This window comes from Phaseolus vulgaris, chromosome 1 (genome assembly GCF_051622355.1).
Source record: "Phaseolus vulgaris cultivar YP4 chromosome 1, ASM5162235v1, whole genome shotgun sequence".
Taxonomy (NCBI): domain Eukaryota; kingdom Viridiplantae; phylum Streptophyta; class Magnoliopsida; order Fabales; family Fabaceae; genus Phaseolus; species Phaseolus vulgaris.
This window is the reverse complement of record NC_143498.1, coordinates 22,850,594-22,875,234: the sequence shown is the minus strand read 5'-3', so window position 1 is coordinate 22,875,234 and position 24,641 is coordinate 22,850,594. Positions and strand designations below refer to the sequence as shown.

The 24,641-nt window shown below is 32.3% G+C and overlaps 2 protein-coding genes across 5 annotated transcripts; one reads left to right on the top strand and one right to left on the bottom strand.

The window, feature by feature from the left end:
• Positions 1-374: 374 nt before the first annotated feature.
• Positions 375-10,067, top strand: ACS (acetyl-CoA synthetase). Of its 3 annotated transcripts, XR_016520297.1 has the most exons (19): positions 375-847; positions 1,016-1,159; positions 1,307-1,462; positions 1,601-1,723; positions 1,943-2,111; positions 3,244-3,326; positions 3,642-3,743; positions 3,842-3,930; positions 4,025-4,115; positions 4,822-4,935; positions 5,505-5,660; positions 5,895-5,963; positions 6,077-6,252; positions 6,430-6,486; positions 6,653-6,743; positions 6,833-6,931; positions 7,430-7,640; positions 9,570-9,802; positions 9,891-10,067. XR_016520297.1 is itself a non-coding variant. In XM_090301062.1 (18 exons), the coding sequence occupies exons 1-17, from the start codon at positions 497-499 to the stop codon at positions 7,613-7,615; spliced, it is 2,256 nt and encodes a 751-aa protein (XP_090157188.1). In that variant the 5' UTR covers positions 375-496; the 3' UTR covers positions 7,616-7,640; positions 9,570-10,067. The 3 variants fall into 3 exon arrangements, 2 of the variants coding, with proteins under 2 accessions (XP_090157188.1, XP_068472246.1); XM_090301062.1 differs by having other exon boundaries at positions 9,570-10,067; XM_068616145.1 differs by lacking the exons at positions 9,570-9,802; positions 9,891-10,067 and having other exon boundaries at positions 7,430-7,949.
• Positions 10,068-18,798: 8,731 nt separating this feature from the next.
• On the bottom strand, positions 18,799-21,659 carry LOC137813731 (eukaryotic peptide chain release factor subunit 1-3). 2 transcript variants are annotated; one of them, XM_068616143.2, is made up of 2 exons: positions 21,354-21,659; positions 18,799-20,314 (listed from the first exon to the last, which is right to left on the bottom strand). In XM_068616143.2, the coding sequence occupies exon 2, from the start codon at positions 20,282-20,284 to the stop codon at positions 18,971-18,973; it is 1,314 nt and encodes a 437-aa protein (XP_068472244.1). In that variant the 5' UTR covers positions 20,285-20,314; positions 21,354-21,659; the 3' UTR covers positions 18,799-18,970. The 2 variants fall into 2 exon arrangements, with proteins under 2 accessions (XP_068472244.1, XP_068472245.1); XM_068616144.2 differs by having other exon boundaries at positions 18,799-20,309; positions 21,354-21,516.
• Between the last annotated feature and the right edge of the window lie 2,982 nt (positions 21,660-24,641).

Below are 24,641 nucleotides of genomic sequence, written 5' to 3'. Positions count from 1 at the left end.
AGAATATATAAATATAAATAATAATTAAATACTAACAATTATATTATACTATGATAAAATAAATAATTAAAATAAAAAATCTTAAAATTATTAACAAAATACAAAGAATTGAATATTTTAAATTAAAATAAATAAATAATTAAAATAAAAATATCAAAATAATAAATAAAATAAAATAATTAAATTTTGGATAATTTATTTTAAAATACTTTTACTCTGAAATATAACGTTTTTATTTATCAAGGTTTTATATTATATATTTTTGTATTTTAATATAAATTTAAATTTTCGAATTTTATATTTGAAATTAAATTAGTTTTGAAAATTAATTTCATAAAATTATATCACTTTCCTCTCTGGTCCTTTTTTTCCTTTCCCACTTTTCCCTTAATAGAATCGAATCCTTAATTATTTGAACGTGCACAGTGATTGTGCGGCTCTTCTGGTATTGTTTTATTAATTATAACTTTATATATCGGTTTTACAACTAGCCAAGATGATTCCTCTGTCCCATAACTCAGTCTCTGTTCATCTGGGTGGAGTGCCCCGTGACCCTCTTCACCCAATTGCTTTGGATCCCTCTCTTAATAAGCCTTCTTCTTCTCTTTCTCTGTTTTGGAATTGCAAGAGAAAAAGGTGGAAAATTTCTACTACTATGGCTTCTAATATCAAGACCAACAATTTCCTTCGCCATGTGGAATCAATGAAGCTTATGCCATCAGGGGCAGGTCACATTTCACACTTGAATGCTGTGATACTTGGTGATTCTCTCGCAACTGAAGAGGATGATTTCGTTCTTCCTAGTCATGACTTTGCTAGCCAAGCTAATGTTCAGTCCCCAGAACAGGTTTCATATATTGCAGCTTATGAATGTCTTCTGGGATTCAATTTAATGGTTTTGACTTATCAACAAATGAAGAGAAACAATGTTTTTTTTTGGAATTAACTCTTTGCGCAAGATTTTGTTAAAAAAATGATTTTTTAATGTGTGTTTTTGTGATTTGTGATCCATCAGTATCTGAAGATGTACAAGAGATCTATTGAGGACCCTGCTGGGTTCTGGTCTGAGATTGCGGCAGAGTTTTATTGGAAACAAAAATGGGGTCATAAAGTATGTGATGAAAATTTTGATGTAAGGAAAGGGAATATCAAGATTGAGGTAATTGATCTATTTCCATCATCCATTTTGGGTCTTGTTTTTGCCTTGCTTTTGTTTTTGTTTTTCCTTCTGATAGTGTTTGTTCAGAGGCTGAGTGTGTTTGTACCTTGTGTCGTGTCTCTGTTTTCTCTTGTTGCATTGCTTCAGTGGTTCAAGGGTGGGATCACCAACATCTGTTATAATTGCTTGGATAGAAATGTTGAAGCTGGACTTGGTGACAAGGTAGCTATTTACTGGGAAGGTAATGAACCTGGTTTGGATGGTAATTTGACGTACACCCAGCTTCTTCATCAAGTTTGCCAGGTTTGTTCTGACTTTTCTCTGTTTGCATACAATGAGGATAGTCCAGTTCCTCAAGTTTAGGTGGTAATATATTTTGTTTTTGAATTGTGAAGACTCAATGTAAAGTGGCCAAATAATTGAATATTTTTATTGTTTCAGCTTGCTAACTATCTGAAGGATAATGGTGTGAAAAAGGGAGATGCTGTAATTATTTATTTGCCTATGCTTATGGAGCTCCCCATCGCAATGCTTGCCTGTGCCCGGATTGGTGCTGTTCATTCGGTATCAACAAGAACTTCAAAATATTTTCCTTGTCCGCCATTTCTTGTTTACTCCTGTTAAACTACTATGCCCGGATTGGTGCTGTTCATTCGGTATCAACAAGAACTTCAAAATATTTTCCTTGTCCGCCATTTCTTGTTTACTCCTGTTAAACTACTAAATTGCTTAATATGTTTGACTTGCCTTTTGAGTTAATAGTTAGTATTTTCATCTGTTCAGGTTGTATTTGCTGGTTTTTCTGCAGAAGCTCTTGCCCAGAGAATCGTTGATTGTAAACCAAAAGTTGTAATTACTTGCAATGCTGTTAAAAGGGGCCCTAAGGTTCTCAATCTGAAAGATATTGTTGATGCTGCAATCAAGGATTCAGCCCAAAATGGAGTTTCTATTGGTGGGAATATCTTAATTTGTTTAATATTTCAGTTATATAATCACTGCAATATTGACCTGTTCTGATTTGCTGATTAAAATTCAGACATTAATGTGTAGACACACAAACACTAAGGGAGAGAGAGAGATCAATATAGAAAATACCAGTAGGAAGTTTATGATTGGTGACAGAAGTGGAGCTTTCTAGCATGTATATACTAGATAGGTCGAGCACGTTGAATAAAAAGTGTACTGTATTTTAACATTTTCTAGTTTGTCAATAAACACATCCTTGCGGGTGTTGTTCATATCTCTTCCCTTTTTCTTTTATTGTGTGATATTAAGTTTGTGACAAGTGAGTCCTATATCAGTTGGGCGTAGGACACAAATAATAATTTAAGTAGTTGCTGTCCCCTCTTAGCAGCCTGGCCTTTTGGAGTAGGCTTTATTCACAAATTTATTTGATAGTTTGAGAATGTCATATGATGAAAACCTAGCGCATAGAAATCAGTGACCATTTGAAATTTCATTTACAATAACCATTGCAAACTGACTTCACTTATATTGATATGGACTAATAAAGTAGGCTGGGATATTCTAAAACTTCCCCCATGATGGTTCTGGATGAAACCCAGAGCACCAAAATTACTTAGGTATATCAGAAGGGTAGAAGGACCATCATCGGATCAGGCACAGGGAGAGAGATGAAGGAGACAATATACTCCTTAACTATTTACCATACTGTCAGTCTATATAATAAGGAGAAATAAGGCGCATGAGCATGTGGGGGTAGGGAGGAGGGAGGGATTTTGGTTAGAACTTGGGAGAGACTGGCCTCTCAAATCGTTTAGGAGATTTTCTTCTTTAGTTTATGCAACACTGGGTCTGAATTCATTTGGTTTAGATCCATTATCAATACAAAAATAGTTCACATATATCTTTTCCTGCACATTATCTCTGTTATCTAGCAGTTCTTGTCTATCCCTCTTGACCTGTTTCCCAATCTAACAGACATTTGCAACTGAACTGACCTGTTTCCCATCCTTTAGGGTTTTTGAAGATGTATATGTTACATCCATAATCTCTGGTTCATTATGTTCTCTTTATTAAATTCCTTGATCTTATTCTCTTGCTTTTTTTTCTTGTCTCAACAGATAAATGCTTAGTTTATGAAAACTCATTGGCAACGAAGAGGGAAGATACCAAATGGAAGGATGGGCGTGATATATGGTGGCAGGTTGGTATATAAAATCCCCATTTAGCAGATAAACTTTCACATGGTTAACTAAGTGTAGAATCATGATTCTATTTTCCGTACTCTGCAAACTGTCTGCATGCCATGCCAAATAATTAGTTACATAATTGTTTCAGTATGAATTTCTTCAGTTATTTCAAACAGATTAGTTTGTTTCATATGATAAGGTTGCTATGAGTCTTGAATTTCTGTTTAACAGTGCTAAATATGTTTTCAATTTCCAACGTTGTCCACGATTATGATAAACTTCATACTTCTTTTGAACATTTTTTTGGCTACCTTTGACTGGTTTTGCAGGATGTCGTTCCTCAATATCCAACTAGTTGTCCAGTGGAGTGGGTCGATGCCGAGGACCCACTTTTTCTACTCTATACAAGTGGGAGCACAGGCAAACCTAAGGTATCATTGTGCTGTTACTGCTGTACACTACGTCATGTTTCTTTTTTTTTCCTTTCTTTATTTCAGCTGCTGCTTTCTAATATTTATGTTCCTAAAAGGGTGTCTTGCATACAACTGGTGGTTACATGGTGTACACTGCAACGACATTCAAGTATGCATTTGACTACAAGCAGTCTGACATCTACTGGTATCCCCTAGAAGCATTTTCTTCTACCTTTTTGACACGTTCTTGATGAATATGGTTCACTACTGTTATGTAATGCTTTATACTCTGACTACAGGTGTACAGCAGATTGTGGTTGGATTACCGGGCATAGCTATGTCACTTATGGACCCATGCTCAATGGTGCATCTGTTATTGTGTATGAAGGGGTAATAAAAATTTTCTTAAAACATAGTTGTTTATTTATATGTGCGGCAGAGCTAGAGAAAATGAATCCAAGTGACATGCTAGCAGTGGAACCGAAAAGACCAATTTAACCATAAATTAATATATTGCTACAATTTAAGGATTCTGAAAAATGGTTTGATCATGTGAGAAGAAGAATGATTGAAGCCCAGTTGAACAGATAGAGGTTAGCTTAGCTTATAAGCAGTGTAGGAAAATGAAGAAAAACTTAGTAAAACCAATTTAGACTTTAGATCGAATTTCATCTCTGAAGACTTGGGCTCAATGATATTCTTTGATAAAGTAGCCAACCACACCCAGTGGGAAAAACTATTTGGTCGTTGCTTCTTGATGTTAACAATTCTAAAAAACAAAAGTACAGATTGTGTTATACCAGTGAGAAAAGAGTTTTTTATTGGCTCGCAGAATAGTTACGGAACAGCAAAAACAAAATGAGCACCTAAAATGCATTTTAAAGTGACTACTTCATGTATCAATAGTTGACATACTGAGTTTTGGAGATACACTAGTTGTCTTGGCAACATATCTATATCTATATACATATTTACAGGCTTTATAAATAAAAGTAAGATAATCTCCGGAAACATCATAGTATTGGCATGTTGAGTTCATAGATAGAAAATTACGAGTCAATGAGTTGATAAGAAATATTTCACAACCTGAATGCAGGCTCCTAATTATCCTGATGCTGGGCGATGTTGGGACATTGTTGACAAATATAAAGTGACATTATTTTACACTGCCCCCACACTGGTGCGGTCCCTCATGCGTGATGGTGATGATGTAAGATTCCTCATGATTCCGTGTGTTTCTCTATCAAAATTGATTTGACTATGAATGAATGCTTTTGTTTACACACACAACCTGGCACGTCTCATCTCTTTTGGTTCTACTCTTGTCATACCTAAAATTAGTTTTACTTGGAAGGATTTAGAAACGTAGTCTTGTTGCAATGTTAAAAGAAGTTAACTGTTGTTGTGTTCAGAAAATCCTGTTTATATTGTTTCCATTGCCAATATTTTAGATCAAAAACAAAATAATTATTTTGTAGTCCTTATGAAAACAAAAAATGTTTTCTCAAACCAAATAGGTCCTTAAATTATTCAAGATTATTTATTATAAATCTTCATCCAAAAGAAGCTTATATAAATCATGATGTAAAATTGATATCTTAGCATCTCTTATAGGAATATAACTAGTAGTTTATGTTGATAGATAGTTTCAATAAATTTCCAACTACAATATCTGAACATATTGATAGAACAAGGGAACTGTGATGTAATAGTATGTAGACTTCCATTGATTCTTAATTTAATTATTGTTGTTCATTCAAATCATTGTAATCTGTGCAGTTTGTTACTCGCTACTCAAGGAAATCTTTACGAGTCCTAGGAAGTGTAGGTGAGCCAATAAATCCAAGTGCATGGAGGTGGTTTTACAATGTAGTTGGAGATTCAAGGTGCCCTATCTCTGACACTTGGTGGCAAACAGAAACGGGTGGCTTCATGGTATTGTAGCTTCCAATGATTATCTGTTAAATTTGGTTCTAATGGCTGGCAATGAACATAGATAGACTCATTCCATTACTCACAAATTCAATTAATTTGTTGCATACCACATGTGCACATCTCAGGAGGTAATGGAGATTTTGGGTTGCCCCCCACACACACACCGAGTGAGATGCTAATCATGTCTATGCACTTCTTTCTCTGGGTCTAATTTTTTTTTTCTGTTGCTTACAGATAACTCCACTACCAGGTGCTTGGCCCCAGAAACCCGGTTCTGCAACTTTCCCTTTCTTTGGAGTTCAGGTCTTCTATGCTGACCTTATGTGTTTCTTTTGTAATTTAATGTAAACTTTTTTTACTTCTAGTTTACTATTTCCCTTTGCCTTCATCAGTGACTAATCTATTTGTAACTGTAGCCTGTCATAGTGGATGAAAATGGTGTAGAAATAGAAGGTGAGTGCAATGGATATTTGTGTGTTAAGAAATCGTGGCCTGGAGCTTTCAGAACTCTGTATGGTGATCATGAAAGATATGAAACAACATATTTCAAGGCATTTGCGGGATACTATTTCAGTGGCGATGGTTGCAGCAGGTTAGTGTTTTGCTAGAACTATATGCCAGTTTCCAGGATTCTGGTCTAATAATCTTTGAATTTGAATTTAGCCTACGTGAATTAAATTTCTGTAGTTTTAGCTCGAATAGGGAAATACCACCAGAACACGAGACAATGTGCGGGATGATTATAATTTGCCCTTTAACTTTGTTTCAGGGATAAAGATGGATACCATTGGCTCACTGGAAGAGTTGATGATGTCATCAATGTCAGGTATTCTTTAAATTTTGAAATCTCTTTCTGATGATTCCTCAATCTTACAATTTTCTTCTTTACAGATACAGGCACGAAAACACTAATAGAAATGTCTATCTTCCATGTGGTTCTAATCTAATCTTTTTGGTGTTCTAATCTAATCATATAGTCGTGTTATATGCAGTGGGCATCGGATTGGCACAGCTGAAGTGGAATCAGCTCTAGTTTCACATCCGAAATGTGCAGAGGCTGCTGTGGTTGGTGTGGAGCACGCGGTATGTATTGAATGCATCGTATTCTTTCTGTGTGCTGGTCATCAAGTATCCAAATGATTGCTGCTAATCAACTACCATTACTACTGTAGGTGAAAGGACAGGGTATCTATGCATTTGTTACAATGGTGGATGGTGTTCAATACAGTGAAGAACTACGGAAGGAGCTCATACTCACTGTTCGAAAGCAGGTCTCTACTTCAAACTGACAACATAGAACTACTGTGTCTTGCTCTAGATATTACTTTGTTGAGTTATTACTCTGTTTTCCTTACACAATTTTCCTGGAAAAATATCACATTTTTCTGCACCAGTACCAGGTAATAATGGCTTTTGTATAGTTTTGTTGAAGATTCCACACTGATTAAACATATGATTAAATTATAATATATATATATATATATATATATATAAAAATGGGTGAATCACCCTCGTTTTGTTTTATTTATGGGATTTTTATCATCTCACAAAATGGTGTGAACCAATGTCATAAATAATTGGAAATTGTATTATTTTATTGAAAACTACTTAAAAGATGTATTGCAATCTCTTTTTTGGTTGTTGTTGTTGGTTCCCTTGGTAAGTAATTTTGTGAATCCTGTGGTACCTCAGACAACATTTCAAATCTTTGCTTTGTATGAATATATATAAAGGAATGATTGATGAGATTATTTTGTTGAACATTTCAGATTGGAGCCTTTGCAGCACCTGACAAAATCCATTGGGCACCTGGCCTTCCAAAAACAAGGAGTGGAAAGATAATGCGAAGAGTTCTGAGAAAAATTGCTTCCAGGCAGTTGGATGAACTTGGAGATACAAGTACCCTTGCAGATCCAAACGTGGTCAATCAACTTATCGAACTTGCTGATTCTTGAAGCCACAAACTATGTATTATTATAGGTATGAGAAATGCTAGTAAACACACTGTTGCGCACTCTTTATTATTAACTAAAATTTATTGGAAATCACAACTTTATGAGTTACCACTCTTTATTTAATAAATTTGACAAAGATTTTGTAGTTTCCAATAAATTTTTAACAGTAGAGAGTGTATTTGAATAACTGTTAGAGTGTGAATTAATAGTAATTCTCGGAAGCTACACTAGCCAGGGATAAGTAAAGGGACAATTTTGCCTGTGTATGTGTACTTTTATGGTCAATGTTAGTGCTTGTGAAATAATAAATAAATCATCAATTCCTTTCTTAAAATTCTCTTCTCTCTATTTATATAAACAGTTCCAATCTGCACTCTTTTTTTATTCCATAAAAATAAATATTAAATTAGTGAGTTAATGGTGGGGGATGGGGAAACGAATTAAACATTCCTTGCAACCCCGGTCTTTAACGGCAATTTCTCCCCCTGCACCATATATTTTTTATTTGCACCCAACATAAGTTTCTAATCTCAACTTTGTTCTTATCACATATTTGCGTACCGATAATCTCAACTTTGTCCTTGTCACATATTTGCGTACCGATGTTAATATCCGGAAGTCACATATTTGTCTACAGATATTGACATTCGGAAGTGTTAGCATATTTGCCATTAATTGAAAAGCACATGTTATTGACTTCCAGATTTCAACATCTTGAATCATTTGAAACCCTTGAACTTATGAATTTTCACATCCGGAACAGCTACGGATATCCATATCCAAGGCAAAAAATTAGTTATAACCTTCTGGACATAAGCATCCAGTACAACTTCGGATATGCATGTTCGGAATAGAAAAATACTTCCGGACATTGATATCCAAAAGTCACACAATTTGCAAAAACTTACTGCACTGCATATCAGTTTCCACAACCATAACTCTTCTCCTCCTCTCCGTTGTTGTGCCTTAGGAACTCAGTGGTGTGTGTTGGGTGTCGTCGTGCCTTAGGTACGTAAGATTGGGTGCGTAAGGGTTGTTGTAGAAGAATGCATTGTTGTAGTGGAAACCTAAGTTTTATTTCATTAAGGATACAATAGACATTTTACATTGCTCATTAAAGGCACACATGATATGGTGTAGGGAGAATTTGTCATCTTTAACCTATTAAGCATGTCAAACTCATCAACTTTACTTCAATTTAACAAATTATGGAGATAGTCAACCACATTACTTTCCTCGATAGGCTTTTGCTTCCCATACCCTATGACTACCATTTGCACCCATACTCCATACTAATAACTAAAAAGACTGAAATATTGTTGATGTATAACTTAATCTCCAACCCTAATTCCCCCCCTTACCTTTTATGTTGGTTGCCTCTTCTTTCTTGCTCCCATATTGCCTCTTCTCTGCTGCTCCCATGTTGGCACTACACTCCATTGTTGTCACTTTGCGCCTTCTACTGTTGAGATTGAGTGAGAGTGTTTTGCTTCTTCTCCAACAACTTTTTCATCTTTTTTCCAAAACCACTACACTGTTGCAGGTGATTCAAACTTTTTCTACTTTCTACATAGCTTAATTTGGAAACCTCCAAGATTGCTTAATCCATACCATTTTCAAATTATGCAATCCATAAAGAAGGTGTTTGTTAAAACATGTTTTTGAATTGTAATTTTAGAACACCTTTCTGGATTGTTCAATCCGAAGCATATTTCTAGAATTCGTCATCTAGAAACATGTTTTAGATTGACAATCTAAAAAAGGTGTTACAAAATGACCAATTCGAAAACATGTTCTGGATTAGACAATCGTGAAAGGTGTTTTGGAATTACCAATTTAGAACATGTTTTTGGAATTTGTATTCCAAAGCATGTTTTTTTTATTTGTTATTAATACTGATTTAGCATATGTTCTTACTTAATAATATTTAGATATTTGTTTTGTGTATTTGCAGATAGTCATGGTTAGAATTAGAGGAAGTAATTCTCAATCTGGTCACAAGCCTTTGTAAAATGAAGATAATGTGGACAACCTAGTTTCATTCATGAGGACGACAAAGACATGAAGGTTCAAGTTGATGAACCTCACTTAGTGTTGGTTGATTCTTTTTTGGGAGGGGGGTCCATTGACACCTCATCACTCAAAAATTATGAGGAACATGTTGCTCATCATCTATGGGATGGAGTGGTATGAAATTATGTTGTCTATTACATTAGACTATCTATTTTAAATACTACCTAAATATTTATTGGTAAAGTAGGTGTTTTGTGGACAGAGATCAATAAGTTGGGTCCTCCGCATGAGCATATAAAAAACACATTGGAGTTATCTACGTTATCAGCTCTTGTTAAGACTAGTTATGAGGCTACTGCATTTGTTGAGAGCATAGTGATTCAATTTTTTTGCATCTACCTATTGGTGAGATGACCATCACACCTGATGATGTGTCTAATTTGTTGCACCATCCAATTGTGGGGGAAATTATACACTTATGTCACTTTAGACAGTGTTGTAGAAACAAAGGTGTTAGTAGAAGTGTTTTGTGTTTATTGTGTTGCTGCATAAATAAGACAATACAAAGTGGTCATGTGTGTTAGAGATTGTTAAGAAAAATTTATGATAATGTATGTAGGAAAAGGAAATGCACCATTTCAACACGAGTATATGTATCGGCAATTCGGTTATGCTTGTTATACAAATACAAAGTAGTTCGCTAGGTATGCAACTTTGTTACTGGTTAGTGTTATAAATGTTTTACTATTTGTTAGGGCATTATTTTTGTCTAGTGACTTGAGTTATAACCTAAAGCAAAATATACTTGGAGTTGAAGGCACAAGCTAACAGGAAAATGTTAAAGCTTAAAATAAATTACACTTTACCTACAAGTGAAGCTAAGTTATTTTTTCTTTGGATAAAAGAATTGAGGATGTGAACTTGGCTAGATGGGTTGATGTTGTAAAGGGAAGGATTCATGGGTTGAAAAGTCATGATTGTCATGTATTCATGGAGACATTACTTCCTATTGTGTTTAGCTCATTGCCAATGCATGTTTTAAATCTTCTTATTAAAATTAATCATTTCTTCAAAGATTTGTGCTCTGCAACATTGAATAATGAATCACTAACAAGGATGGAGCAAAATATTCCAATCGTTATTTGCATGTTGGAGAGAATATTTCCTCCTGGATTCTTTGATTCAATGAAACATCTCCCTATTTGTGTAGTTTCGAATTTATGATGGAGTTGAGAAAGGTTGCAGAAGCACTTGGAACTTAAAGAAATTAAAGTGAAGTGAATTAGGGAGAGTGAGAGGTTAAGCCAACTCACTAGGCAAAGTTCTAAGGAAGCTACTAAGGGTTCTACCCTAGAGAGAGCTAAGACAATGTATGAGACTGAATTTTGACAGCATAACACTTATTTAATTCCAAGCTTCTTTACATGTAATCTGCCCACTTATTTATATAGTGTAAGGGGTTGGACATTTTGGAGTCAAAATTTGAAAATTCAAAAATAAACTCTCCAATGACAAGGTGCCATGTGAACTTATGCTTTCCATGTGTAGTTCACACCTTCCATGCTAAACTCTCTCCATCTTAGGCTTCCATGTGGACGTCCACGTGCTATTTGTCAAGGTAATTTTCGTCCTTTATTATACCCTAGATGGGCTAGGGTTACATTGGGCTAAAAAAGCTCAATTGTTACCCTAACTAGACCTAATCTACTATTGGCCCAAATACAAGGCCAGAAACCAACACTACTCAGTCCAAATATTTGGCCCAATTATTTTATGCTACTAGGCCCAATGCATGACCCATGAAGTCCTAAACAACTTTATACAATTATTTAAGCTAAAGCTTGACCCAAAAAATAATGTTCACTAGTCTCTTCTGAAGTCAGCCGAAACTCAGTATTTTTGTGTTCTTCTGACCATAGGTCTAATTAATGTTTTGATGACTTTGAGGTCTTCTTGGATATGCTTTGTAGATTACTTAATCCTAGAGTTGTCCTTTTGATTGAGCCTACATGAGGGCAAAGAGATGATTGAAATTGTGGTTGGGAATGAATTGCATGATAATTCTGATTTTGAGTTTGAATAATTATTTAACTTTGAGATTTTTTCTGAAGGGGAAGAGGAGGAGGGATTTGCCCTATTGGATAATATTGAAGACAATTATGTTGCGATTAAAGAAGAGTCGGATAATTACAAAACATAAGACAATTTCTTTCATGTTTTGAACTTAAAATTAATGATTATTTGATTTGATGTTAGTGTTATTTGAACTTCTAGACATAATGATGGTGTTGCCTTCATGAGTGATTGGATTTCTTGATTTGTTGAGAGGATTGGAAGAAGCTAATGGATGAAATGGACAAGGATGGCTCCAATGGATCTATGGTTTCCTTGAAGGTGCATGAGAGGTAGGGAGGTGATTGGTTGGGCCATATCACTTGGAGAGGTAAAGAAGAAGATCAAGGTGTCTAGTGAGAAAGCTTGCAAACTTGGGCTATTCACTCATATATTGATCTTAGAATTTTATGAGCCAAACACCTCTTTACATAGGGTAGATGTCCAGCCAATGTAGAAAGAAAATGGTGGGAAAATTCAAATGCTAGAGGTTTGAAATTGGCGCCTATTTTGGAGTCACAAGGAAAGCATGACAAAGGTGTGCTTCATGTGACTCTTTTTAGGTTTAGGACTAGACTAAGTAAATTTAGAAGTCTTCTAGAAACCCTAATTCAACCTAGGTTGTTTTTTAGTTGACTAATTCAACCCTAATTATAATTAAGAAAAAAATACAAGTAAAATTTGTATTCTATTTTTGGCAAGAAAATAAATTCTATTCTACAATTCTTTACTAGGTTATGACATTTTTGAACATGTAGAGGAATGTGTCTCTGCCATCAGTAGTAGAGTCTCAATCTTCTTGTATCTTCCTTGTCATGGATCTAGTGATTGGGTCTGATCTTAACCTTCTTCCATCACATAATATTATTATTAGTTATGATTATCTTTTTCATTATTTTATATTTTTTTAAAGTTATTTATATGTATATATTGTATTTATTTTTACCACAATGTTTCTATCATAACCCATTAAGAGTTTCGTTATAACTTCATAAAGGATTTTTAGAATTCCTGATATTTTTTTAATGCGATTTTGATAACACTAATAAATTGAGAAGAACAAGAAAGATATAGTGAAAAAAAAAAGGTAAAGAAGGTTAAAAAAATATAGTGAAAGCACATAAAGGAGAAGCACAAATGAGAACATACCAAAAGAAGAAAATAAAATGGGTAGAAAAAGAAGAACAATAGAAACTTAGCGGAACACGGATCCAGTATGAAACACTCTAGTGGAGAACAGAGGAAGAGAAAGTTGGAAAAGAAGAACAAATTTGGTGATATCACGTTCTCAGGCTCTCTTACTTTTGATAGCTAGAGTAATTAATTTATGTTTTAATATCTGAAGTTTTGATATATCACCTGGATGTTAAATTTTATCAATTAGAAGACACTTGGCCCACCAACTTCAGCTTTCCACCAGCTACCACCTTATGTTCTAATGATTATTTTAATCAATAAGAAGAAAAATAAGTGTCTGGGGTTAAAGTTAAAGTTATGTCTGGGGTTATTTTTTTCCCAGCCCAACAAACCACATTGGTCCCCACATTTTTTCAAGATAAAAATAAATAAATTATAACAATAAATAAATTTTTAAATAATAAGTTAATAAAATATGTTTTAATCCTCATAAACCAAAATAAAAAAAAATATAGGTTGTCATTTGTACTATAAAAAGAATTTGTTTTCTTTTTGTTATTTTTTTATATAAAATTATTTAAGTTTTTGTTTATTTTATTTTTATATAAAATTATTTAAGCACTTATTTTACTTTATTATATAAGATTTTTTTTTTAAAAATTTCATTTTAAAATATATTCTTGTATTTTTTTATTTTATATAAAATTATTTAAGGATATGTTTATATCAAACTTTTTATTTATTTTTATATATAGTTGTTTTTGTATTTGTTATATATTTTTTTGTTTTTTTTTTTCACAAAAGTGTGTTTTTCAAGGATTTTGTTTATTTTAGGATAAAAATAAGTTGTTATTTGTTTGACTTTATTGGTAGAGGCAATGAGTCAGATAAAGTAAAAGGAAGAAATAGATATTACATGAAATCATTGTGAGAGTCTTCTCCCTCATAGACTTCTAGTCAAGTGTAAGTATTATTCAGATACTTGTTTGGGGTGGTGTTGCAAAAGTGAAACGCTATCTTGCTATAATAAAGGAAAATATCACATTGCATGTACATTTGTTCCAAATGATATCGAAGACATTTGGATTTGCATATATGGTAATGTTTTACCTTTTAATTTGTTAAGAAGCTCATTATTTGTTCAAATGTTTAAATTTGTTATTGAATATGGAAAGGGTTTAAAGCCTCCTACTTATAATGAAGTTAGGATGTCTTATTTGAAAAAAAAAATAGTTGACAATATCCAAGCTAGTTTGGAGAAAATAAGGTTGAATGTGAGAAATGTGCTTGTACTTTGATATGCGATGGTTGGACAAATGGAAAACGAAGGTCTCTTACCAACTTTTTGGCGAATAGTCCAAGTGGAACAATTTTCTTAAAATTTATTGATACTAGTAATGTGATTAAGGATATGTTTTAACTATTAGATTCTGTGACAGCTAGAAAAATGTTATTTTTGGTCTCCTTATGCAGCTTATTGCCTTGATTTAATTCTTGAAGACATTGATCAGCTACCAAAATTTTATAATGTCATTGCAAATGCCAAAAGGATCACAACTTTAATTTATAGGCACACATGACTCCTAAATTTGTGTAAAAAGTATTCCAACGAAAAAGAATTAGCTTGACCAATAGTCACAAGATTTGCAACTATTTTTCTTAGTGTACAATGCATAACACAATAGAAAATTTTTATGAGTTATGTTTGTTTCACAAGACAAGACAACAAGTAATCATGCTAATAAAAATGAAGGTAAACAAATGGTAAACATTGTTTTATGTGATCATAGATTTTTAAAATTCATCCAATATTGTTTGAAGTGTGTAACTCCACTTATGAAAGTATTAAGGCTTGTAGAGGGAGACACAAAACATGTTATGTCATATAACTATGAAGTTATGGATAGAGCTAAAGAACAATTATCCACATATTTAAGGAATCAAAACTCTCGATACAAAAAAGGCCTAGAAAATAATTGATACTTGTTGGAATTTACAATTACATAAGCCTTTTCATGATGTTTCTTACTACCTTAATCCTAAGTAAGTAATTATTATTAATATTATACCTTAAAAATTATTGCAAATTAATAATGATTTTTATTTTAATAACTTTTTTTTATCTGATTTCATTAAAAAAAAATAATCCCAAATAGAAAGATTAGATTTCAACTTGATCAACAACTTGACAAATTCAAAATATATCAATTGTTTGGAAGAAGCATAACAATAGATACAAAAAATAAGAAGCATCCTAGTAAAGAATTTAATTAATCTTAATAATTTCATAAAAAACATAATAGTTTAAATCACATTTATTAATGTTAGTTTTTTGTTCGAAATTGTAGCTTTTTAGTGGAAAAGATAAAGAGATACAAAATCTAGCAATAAGGACTTTGAGTCTCAATTGTAATGTTACTTAAAAGAAATTGGATCATATTTGATCAAGTGCATACTAAAAGAAGAAATCGCTTATAACAACAAAAATTAAATGTTTTTGTCTTTGTTAAGTATAACCTTTAACTTGAGATGAGGCAAAAGGTTAGAGATGAGAAAGAGGATACTTATGACCCTATATGTTTATCTGATACTTTTCATATATGTTTATCTGATACTGAAAAGGAGGATCCTTGCACCGAATGATGGTTTCGTAGATGGATATACATGCATCTTTTACTTTTGAAGAGGGAGTTCCAAATAAGGAAAGGAAGAGATGTATTTTTTTAAATTGTAAAATTTGTGTAATTAAATTAATCATAAATGCTATAATACTTATAGTAATTTGTTTGTTTCTTTAATATGTCCAAGAAATTTAACTACTAAGATTGATAAAAAAAAAGGAAAAATCAATCATAATTGTAAATGACAATGAAATTTAAGATATGGTTGAAGATGTGGAGGAAGATGATGAAAATGAGGATGAATGAATGAAAGCATAAAATTAAGATGTAGGATTTAAATATAAAAAATAATATTTTACATTTTATTATTGTGTTTTAATTTTGTGGATTGAACATTTTGACTTCATTTTCATATGTGATATTTCTAATGTTTTATTTCATGTCACTTATTTTTATTTAAAACATAATATTTTATTTATTATGTATCTTACAACTTATAATAAAATTCGATTCACGATTCAAAAAAATTGAAAAACAATTCATAATTCTAATATTGATTCGATAACCATGCTTATGAATCATAATGCATGGAGTTTTTTTTATGTAGATTCATGGGTGATTCCAAATTATCAATAAAAAATAAAGTCATAGTTGAAGGATCAATTTGTGCAACATACTTGCATTATGGACAACGTACTTTTGTTCTCATTATCTCAACAGTTTCATGTTGTCACTGCACTATTCTAGGAATGTAACAAAATTTCAAAGTCAAACACATGAGTCAAGGTTATCAAAGTCCCAACAAGTTGATCATCATAAAAGGAAGGAGTTGAGTCATTGGTTAACTGATGTTGAGTTGAACTCAACTTGTGTTCATTTGTTAATCAATTGCACCGAAGTTAAACCATATCTTGAGTAAGTTCTGATCACATTTATTGCAATTGTGTGCACAATTTTACATATGGTTGTTAGTTTGATTGTTGTAATAATTTATTTTGGCCATTTTAATTCCTTATGTTAAAGCAAATACTTAACAAGTGCTTGTGCTTGTATATATTCAAATTTTCCAGATGGTTCAAAGAATGACACATCATTTGATAATTACCAACAAACATATTCTTCAATAATTATTGATGGATATACCCCTCAGTAATTATCGACGGATATATCCTTCCTTTATTACCTTGTCAGTAATAATCAAAGGATATATTTGTTAATAATTATCGACAAACTTTATAATTTTCATCGATAAATTTTTCAACAAGCATTTTACCGACGAATCATTCATCGTCTTTTTTTTTTTGGAAATTCCTATTTATTGACAATTTTGGAACTACCAACAACTTTTAACTGTTGGTCAAACCAATTTTTACTATAGTGGGTATTGATAACAAGAAAAAAATTTGGACAAGGAGTTCCTAATTAAAGACTAATTGAGAAAGTGTTGGTACCGATGCCAAAGAGAAATGAATCGTCTATTCCTTCATTAGAAAACACAAAAGATTTGTCTACAATTACTTTGACATAAGTGATACATGTCTTGCAAGTACAAGAGCAACGAAGATTAATGAGAAGATTGTGTTGTTCAAGGTACTTTGCTTCATATTGTCGAAGGTGCTCTCAAAGTCAAAAATTACAAAAAAAAAAACAAATACAACCAAACAATAACACATGTTCTTTTCTATTTTGTACTACAAGAAAAATAATCACAAAACACAACAAGTATTGCTAGAAATTAGATGTAAAATGCCATAAATGTGGTCAATTAAGACATGTATAAAAGATATGCAAATCTTAATATCCCTAAGATGTCTAGATTGTAAAGGACGAATCATAAGAGAAACTATTTCTTGAAACATCGTATATTACAACCAACAAATCTACAAAAGATTGGTTTATAGATAGTGGTTGTACAAACCACATGACTTATGATTGAGAACTTTTCAAAAGAACTTAACAAATCAAATATTTTTGAAGTAAAATTAGGAATGAAAAACAAATTGTTCTAAAGGTATTAGGGAAATTGTAATTACAATTTATTCATGTGTCAAATTAATTTTTGATGTCTTGTATATCACTAAGATTAATCAAAATTTGTTAAGTGTTGCTCTACTATTAGGGAAAGATTATAAGATGTCTTTTGAGAACAAATTTTGTGTTATTAAAGATGCACAACCTAAAAGTACTCAAAGTTCGTATGAAAGACAAAAGTTTTTCTTTAAATTTGATGAAAGAGGAGTTGACTACAAAGAATAAGATATAAAAGAAGGATCAATATAAAAAAAGATGGATATCTCTTAAAGAAGTTTGATGCTCAAGACGAGAAAATAGATGAAGAACCATTCTAACATCTATCAAAGGTGCAATGTCACTACCATGAAATTCACAATACACAAAGATGAGGTTGATAAAAGAAGAAATATAATAAGGAATGTCAAATTGGATGAAGATGTATCTCATGGAAGAAAGAGAAAGACAAAATTAAAAAAAAAAAAACCTAAGGAAACCAAGGATTAAAAGAAGGAGAATCAAATTTGAAATTAAGATAAACATATATTAAAGCAAGAAAGAATGTCGAAGATTTATTTAATATCTTATATTTAAATTAGCTTTTAGGAAATCTTTCAGTTTTTTATAAATATCTTTTAAATAAAGATAAATATTTATTTATTTATTATTTAAATTTAGAAAATTAAGATTGAAATAACACTAAAATTGATATTTTGTTATATTTTACTCTATATATAGAGAGAGTATATTAATAAAATAAATAAAAAACTCTTTTATATAATACATCTTTTATATTTTCAAAATACATTTCTAAAACTAAAAATATTAACAAAAGCAAGAATAATATCCTAAATATGAAGGAAAGCATAGATTAGAAAAATATGAATTCATCAGGGTGTGGTGCATATACATCAGAGAAGGAGGATGGCCTAGAGGAAGGAGCATCACTCAAGGAAGAAGTAATTCAGTAATTGAGGAGTGGAAATACTGTTAAAACTTTTAATTTTACTTTGTAGAAACCTTCTATTGGATTTGTAGTAAAAAAGATAGTTCTGTAAGGATGAAAATATATAATTTAAAAATATATTACATATTAATCACGTTATTACATTGCTAATAACTGGACAGCTAACTAATACATGTATAATTTTGAAATTTCAAATGGTAAAATAATTGAAAATAAGACGTAAAATTTGAAAATTAAGTAGAAAATTAATTTTTTTATCATAGAAACTTTCATATCTTTGACTTGAATAATGATTTCCTAGAGTTGTAATGAGAATACAATAATTAACCAAAGGAAGTTAATGATACATATATGGTGTGCATGTAAGAACAAAGGAGAAGTCTTAGCACCATAAAATCCAAGTAAATATCTAAGAATTTTTAAAATGGAGGTTATAGTGCTTCATTGTATTATTGAAAAATGTGATGAAAGCACTACATACAGTATAAGAGATGCTTAATCAGAATCCACGTCCACTTCTCCATCATCAGATAACTCATCAAACGATCTGATGTCAAGCTGGTAGCGTAGGATACCACCAATACCACCAAACCCTCTGCAAAACTGTGATCCCTCTTGGGATTTGTTGGTCACAAATTCCAGTGAGCATCCAAATTTTTTGTACTCATTCGCAAACCACTCAAGCAAGGGCATCTTCTCCTGAACTTCTAACTCTGCAGGGGTGACCTGATCTCTGAAATTGCTCTGATTAGACTCTTGCTCCTTGTTCAAGTGCTTTATCAGAATCTCAGCAGTAGAACTATTTTTTAGTACATATCTGTTAATATCCAAATTTTCCCACACAATTAGTATTTCCACAGCACCCATCTCCAGAGCCTTCAATGTGTCATCAACCCCAAAGACGTATTTCCCAGTATCCTGGCTGATTTCCTCAAAATATTTTCCTATCAACCGTTTCTCTTGAATGAACTTCACATTAGATAACAGCTCCGCAGATAACTCAATAGCTTGGTTAAACCCATTTTCTCCACCGTAGGAAACATCAACCACATTTAATATTTTTGCTTGCAATCGAGGATCAAACATATCTGACTGGCTAAGCTCTGTCTTGAAGTCAGCTGAACCAGCAAGTATAAGTCCAGAAACATTAGGTTGACTAGTAGCAGGATTGATGAAGAACTGAGTAGCAAGTTCTGCAGTCTTCCTCACGTAATTGTGCCGCTTTTCCATGCGAAGACGAGCAAAACGCAGAGCTGACTGCCCTCCTCTACCGTGTTTCTTTGGTAGATCAACACTAAATTTATGAAGAATCTCACGTGTATTTCCACTTAATGTCCCAAAAAGGGTTCCATTTCCATCCATAATAATAAAACCAAACTTGTCATCAGATTCTAAAAGTTCATTAAGAGCTTCTGTGTGAAACTTGTTGTCACAGAGGTAAAGTGACGCATTGATAGGCTTAAAAGGTTCAAAATCAATTGTCACCTTTTTTTCCTTGCCATCTTCTGTGACAATGGTGCCAGTATAAAGGACCAAACCATTGGGAGGAACCTTATTATACAGTTTCAACCTCTGTTGAGCAGAAGTAATGGCACCCAACACTGACTGCCGGTTCACCCTGCTTTTGATATTTGAAGCAGTTCCAAATTCATCTCCCAACATCTTAGTCACACGAGAAACCTGATCACGAGGAGGCATAATCAGAGAAATCATGCTTGTACCATTTCCCCTTGCAGTTTCCAATGCTTTGATCAATTTCTTGATCTTCCATATCTCAATGTTCTTGTCTGATTCGTGACCATCAGCCATTGTTGGTAACCGCAGAAAGAATAGCCTAAACTGTAACCAAATGGAAGGTGACGCTCAGATAATCATCACCAAAACACTTACAAAATCACAAACATTTTAGTACATTTACTTGTATTGTTGAACAATATTAATACAATAAAGAAGGAATATTATGTATATCTGTTATATATGCATGCTTAGTGATAAGGCTGACAGAATCAAACACCAGTAAATTGATAAGCATCTTCTTCCATGATTACAGAGTCAAATAAGCAATTAGCAGTGAAGAACGTCAGAACGGTAGTGCCTAAACCCCAGATCCAACACAACTTTAGGCATAAGGTGCTCAAAATAATTTATAAATGATGTACATGCACAAACATCATAGCATGAAGAATGATTTGATAAGTTCATTATATTTGACATCGCGGTACCCATACAAATGTATTAATATACTTCCAACACTAATTTTAATACCTGCAAGCTACCATGATTTCATAATTGGTAGACTAAAGCAAAGTTACAGAAGAACAGTGGTCCCATGAGTCACAAAAACAAATGATTAAAGATGTAACAGATACAGTTGACATGTAAAAAAATTGAATCCAAAAATAAATAATAAAAAAAATCACACAAACAGAAACCCATAAGTAGATCGCCACTTTTGCATAAAAAAAATAAAAAGTTAACTGCAAGCAAAGGAATTCGATGAGTATTGGTGTTAAAACCAGAAACCCATGAACTTCATATCAGTCAACCAAAGTTCATAACAGAACTTCATTTAAAAGACCCAATCTTAGTTATACCCAACTTCAGTATTTTCATTTTCCGTATTAACAAAATAAAAATAAAATATATTTTTTAAAAGGGTCCAATTTTCTAGTCAAAGCAGGGGAAATTGAAGTCATACTGCAACCCCAGATAGCAATCCTTCTAACAACAGTAACCAGAAACAAATCAAAGTAATAAGAAAACGTTGCTTCTAAAACACCACAAATAAAATAAATAAAAAGTAGATGAACAGAAGGTCCAACTTGTGATTGGACCAAAACTGGGAACAAATAAATGGGAGTGATATGTATCTACTCACCTATGTGTATGTTTGGGTGAGGAATGAGAATCTCTCCGGCTAGGGTTTTGGCCTGCGCTTCTGAAGCAGAAACCGTGAAGAGGAGAAGAAGGAGAATTTTGTATTGGATTATTAAAACTAATCTTCTCTGTTTTGGTTTATATTATTGAACGTCTATTTTCTTACATCAAGCTAAATTGTTGTGTTGTGTTGATTAATTTGTTAATTTCTTTTCCTCAACATCGATAGTTATTCATAAGAAGTAACTAATAACAAATAGTAAAAGAAAAAACTATTGTAATAACAACACTCTTCATGGATTGAAATGAATGGGGAGAAGAGATGAAACTCATTAATATTGTAGGCTTATTTTCTTTAAAATTTATTAAAAATTACTACATTAGTTTCCGTTCATTTATAGAAAAATTAACTTCAAATCAAAAATAATTAATTACATTAAAGTGAATTAATATTTTAATATTACTCTTTAAAATATTTTTTTGTAAAATAATAAAAATAAAAGTAAATGCCAAACATTAATTATTGTCAAGTGAAATTGTACATATATAGACAAAGTAAGCCTAGATATTACCTGAAACTTGTTGTATAATTGTGTTCAACAAGGAGCTTTGATGTTTCTAAATCTGCTTTTAAGATTTGAAAAACCTGTTGCAGTGTTTGTAGGTGTTGTTTAGTAGATTTTGTTTTGTCAATTCACTTCTAGTAATCCAAGATCAATTTTTGAAAGAAGTGTTTTCAAATTAATCAAGTGAAAAAGTTGTTGTTCAAAGTTTTGTAACTACAACAAGTTTTTTTATCGAGTTCATTTTTCGAAACAACTGGTTGATTGCCACCTAGTGTTTTTCAAAGATTTTGAAAAGGCTTTGCTTTCTTTTGTTTTTTCTGTAAGGTAAAAACAGTCGGTTATTTCGATAAAAAAAACTGGTTGATTTATATTAAATCATTAACCGAAAAATAAATCAATCAGTTGTTTTTCTAATAGAACTTTGTTATGAATCCACACTGATTTTAAATGTTTCAAACTGCTTTTGATTAATGATCTAATAATTTTAACTACTTCTTTTACTCTATATAAAGACAGTTTTGTGATCATTTGAAAAAACAAGAAAAAAAGTTTATTAAAAACGTTTCAAGTGAAGATCAAGAGCTTTTGAATCATTGCTTGTGTGTGAAATAGGATATGGGTTTTCTATTCATTTGTACTAATGTTTTGTAAAGCCCAAGTGTGTTCTTTTTTCCTTCTTTGAATATTATAATTTTGTGTAAATCAGTTTCAGAAATGGTTTCTGAGAACTGTGGTATTGCCAAGGAGTGTTGTGTGTTCATGAGGGGTCAAGATCAACATTCTTGGTGTGTGTTTTGTAATCTAGTTTTGATTGTATAGTAAATTCTCAGTGGTTAGTTGAGGACTAGATGTAACTCTTGGTTAAGAGTGAACCAGTATAAATCCCTCTGTGTGAATCTATTTTTCCCTACTCTTATACATTGCCTTGTAATTTGTTCTTTGTTTTCTAGTATAAACAAGTAGTTGTTTCGATAAAACAACTGGTTGATTTTTCATAAAGAACTATAAATCTAAAATTTTATCTAGTTGAACAGAAAATCAATTGGTTGAATTTTACAGAACTTTTCACTCTACTTCTAATCTTTGCGAAAAATATTGTGAAAACAACTAGTTGATTGGCACCTAGATTTTTTGAAAAAAGTTTGCTTTCTTTTGTCTTTTCTGTAAGACAAAAGCAGTCGGTTATTTCGATAAAACAACTAGTTGTTTTATATGAAATCCTTAACCGAAAAATAAATGAATTAGTTGTTTTTCTAATAGAATTTTGTTATGAATCCAAACTGATTTTAAATGTTTCAAACTGCTTTTGATTAATGATCTAATTATTTTAACTACTTCTTTTAGTCTATATAAAGACTGTTTTGTGATCATTTGAAAAGAACAAGAAAAAAAGTTTATTAAAAATGTTTTCAAGTGAAGATCAAGAGCTTTTGAATCATTGTTTGTGTGTGAAATAGGATATGGGTTTTCTATTCATTTGTACTACTGTTTTGTAAAGCCTAAGTGTATTCTGCTTTCCTTCTTGGAATATTATAATTTTGTGTAAATCAGTTTCAGAAATGGTTTCTTGGAACTGTGGTATTGCCAAGGAGTGTTGTGTGTTCTTGAGGGGTTCAAGATCAACATTCTTGGTGTGTGTTTTGTAATCTAGTTTTGATTGCATAGTAAATTCTCAGTGGTTAGTTGGATGTATCTCTTGGTTAAGAGTGAACCAGTATAAATCTCTCTCTGTGAATCTCTCTTTCCCTACTCTTATACATTGTCTTGTAATTTGTTCTTTGTTTTCTAGTATAAAAAAACAGTTGTTTCCTGGTTGATTTTTCATAAAGAACTGTAAATATGAAATTTTATCTAGTTGAACAGAAAATCAATTGGTTGAATTTTACAGAACTTTTCACTCTACTTCTAATCTTTGCAAAAAATATTGTTATAACAATTCAACCCCCCCCCCCCCCCCCCCCCCCCCTCCCCCCCTCCCGGTTTTGGCCACACATTCTAACAATTACCATTAGGAGCTGAGTCCTTGAAAGTTATTCAAGTTTCGATCCTAAATCTTTTTTAAAATGGCTGGAAAAATATCCTTTGGGGAGGGTACAATTCACCTTTGTTTTGTGGGCTGAACTTTCAATTTTGGAAGGTAAGAATGAAAATTTTTGTTGAGTCAATTGATAGAGGAATCTGGGATGCTATCACAATGGTTCTTTTATTCCTAAGGTTGAAAAAGATAATGTTTTTTTATTGAAAAACCTTGGTCTTAAAGGACTGAGAGTGAAGGAAAGAAAGGCTCAATATGATTGCATTGTCAAGAACATTATAACTTTTCCTTTGAATTCAGAAGAATTTTTCATAGACTCTCAATGTAGATGGACAAAGGAGATGTATCCTTGAAGTAACCCACGAAGGCATAACAAATGTGAAGAGGGCAAGAAAGCATGCCTTAATCGAAAAGTATGAAATGTTTAGGATGTTGAAAGGGGAAACCATCTCTAAGGTGCAGAAGAGATTTACTCACATTGTACATCATCTCATTGATCTTGGCAAAATCTTTGAAAGAGAGGAGTTGAACATCAAGATCCTCAAATGCTTGGATAAATCTTGGCAGCCAAAGGTCACTCCCATTTCAGAATCAAAGGATTTAACTACATTGACCATTGCATCTTTGTTAGGAAAGCTAAGGGAGCATCACTACAAGAAATTATTTATTTACATATTGATTATTACCA

What these genes read in the sequence shown, in the direction of transcription:
- ACS (XM_090301062.1), top strand. Translation starts at nt 497, where the DNA reads ATGATTCCTCTGTCCCATAACTCAGTCTCTGTTCATCTGGGTGGAGTG. An exon ending in GGCGTGATATATGGTGGCAG is followed by an intron (nt 3,327 to 3,641) that starts GTTGGTATATAA and finishes CTGGTTTTGCAG; the next exon opens with GATGTCGTTCCTCAATATCC. An exon ending in CTGTTATTGTGTATGAAGGG is followed by an intron (nt 4,116 to 4,821) that starts GTAATAAAAATT and finishes ACCTGAATGCAG; the next exon opens with GCTCCTAATTATCCTGATGC.
- LOC137813731 (XM_068616143.2), bottom strand. Translation starts at nt 20,284, where the DNA reads ATGGCTGATGGTCACGAATCAGACAAGAACATTGAGATATGGAAGATC.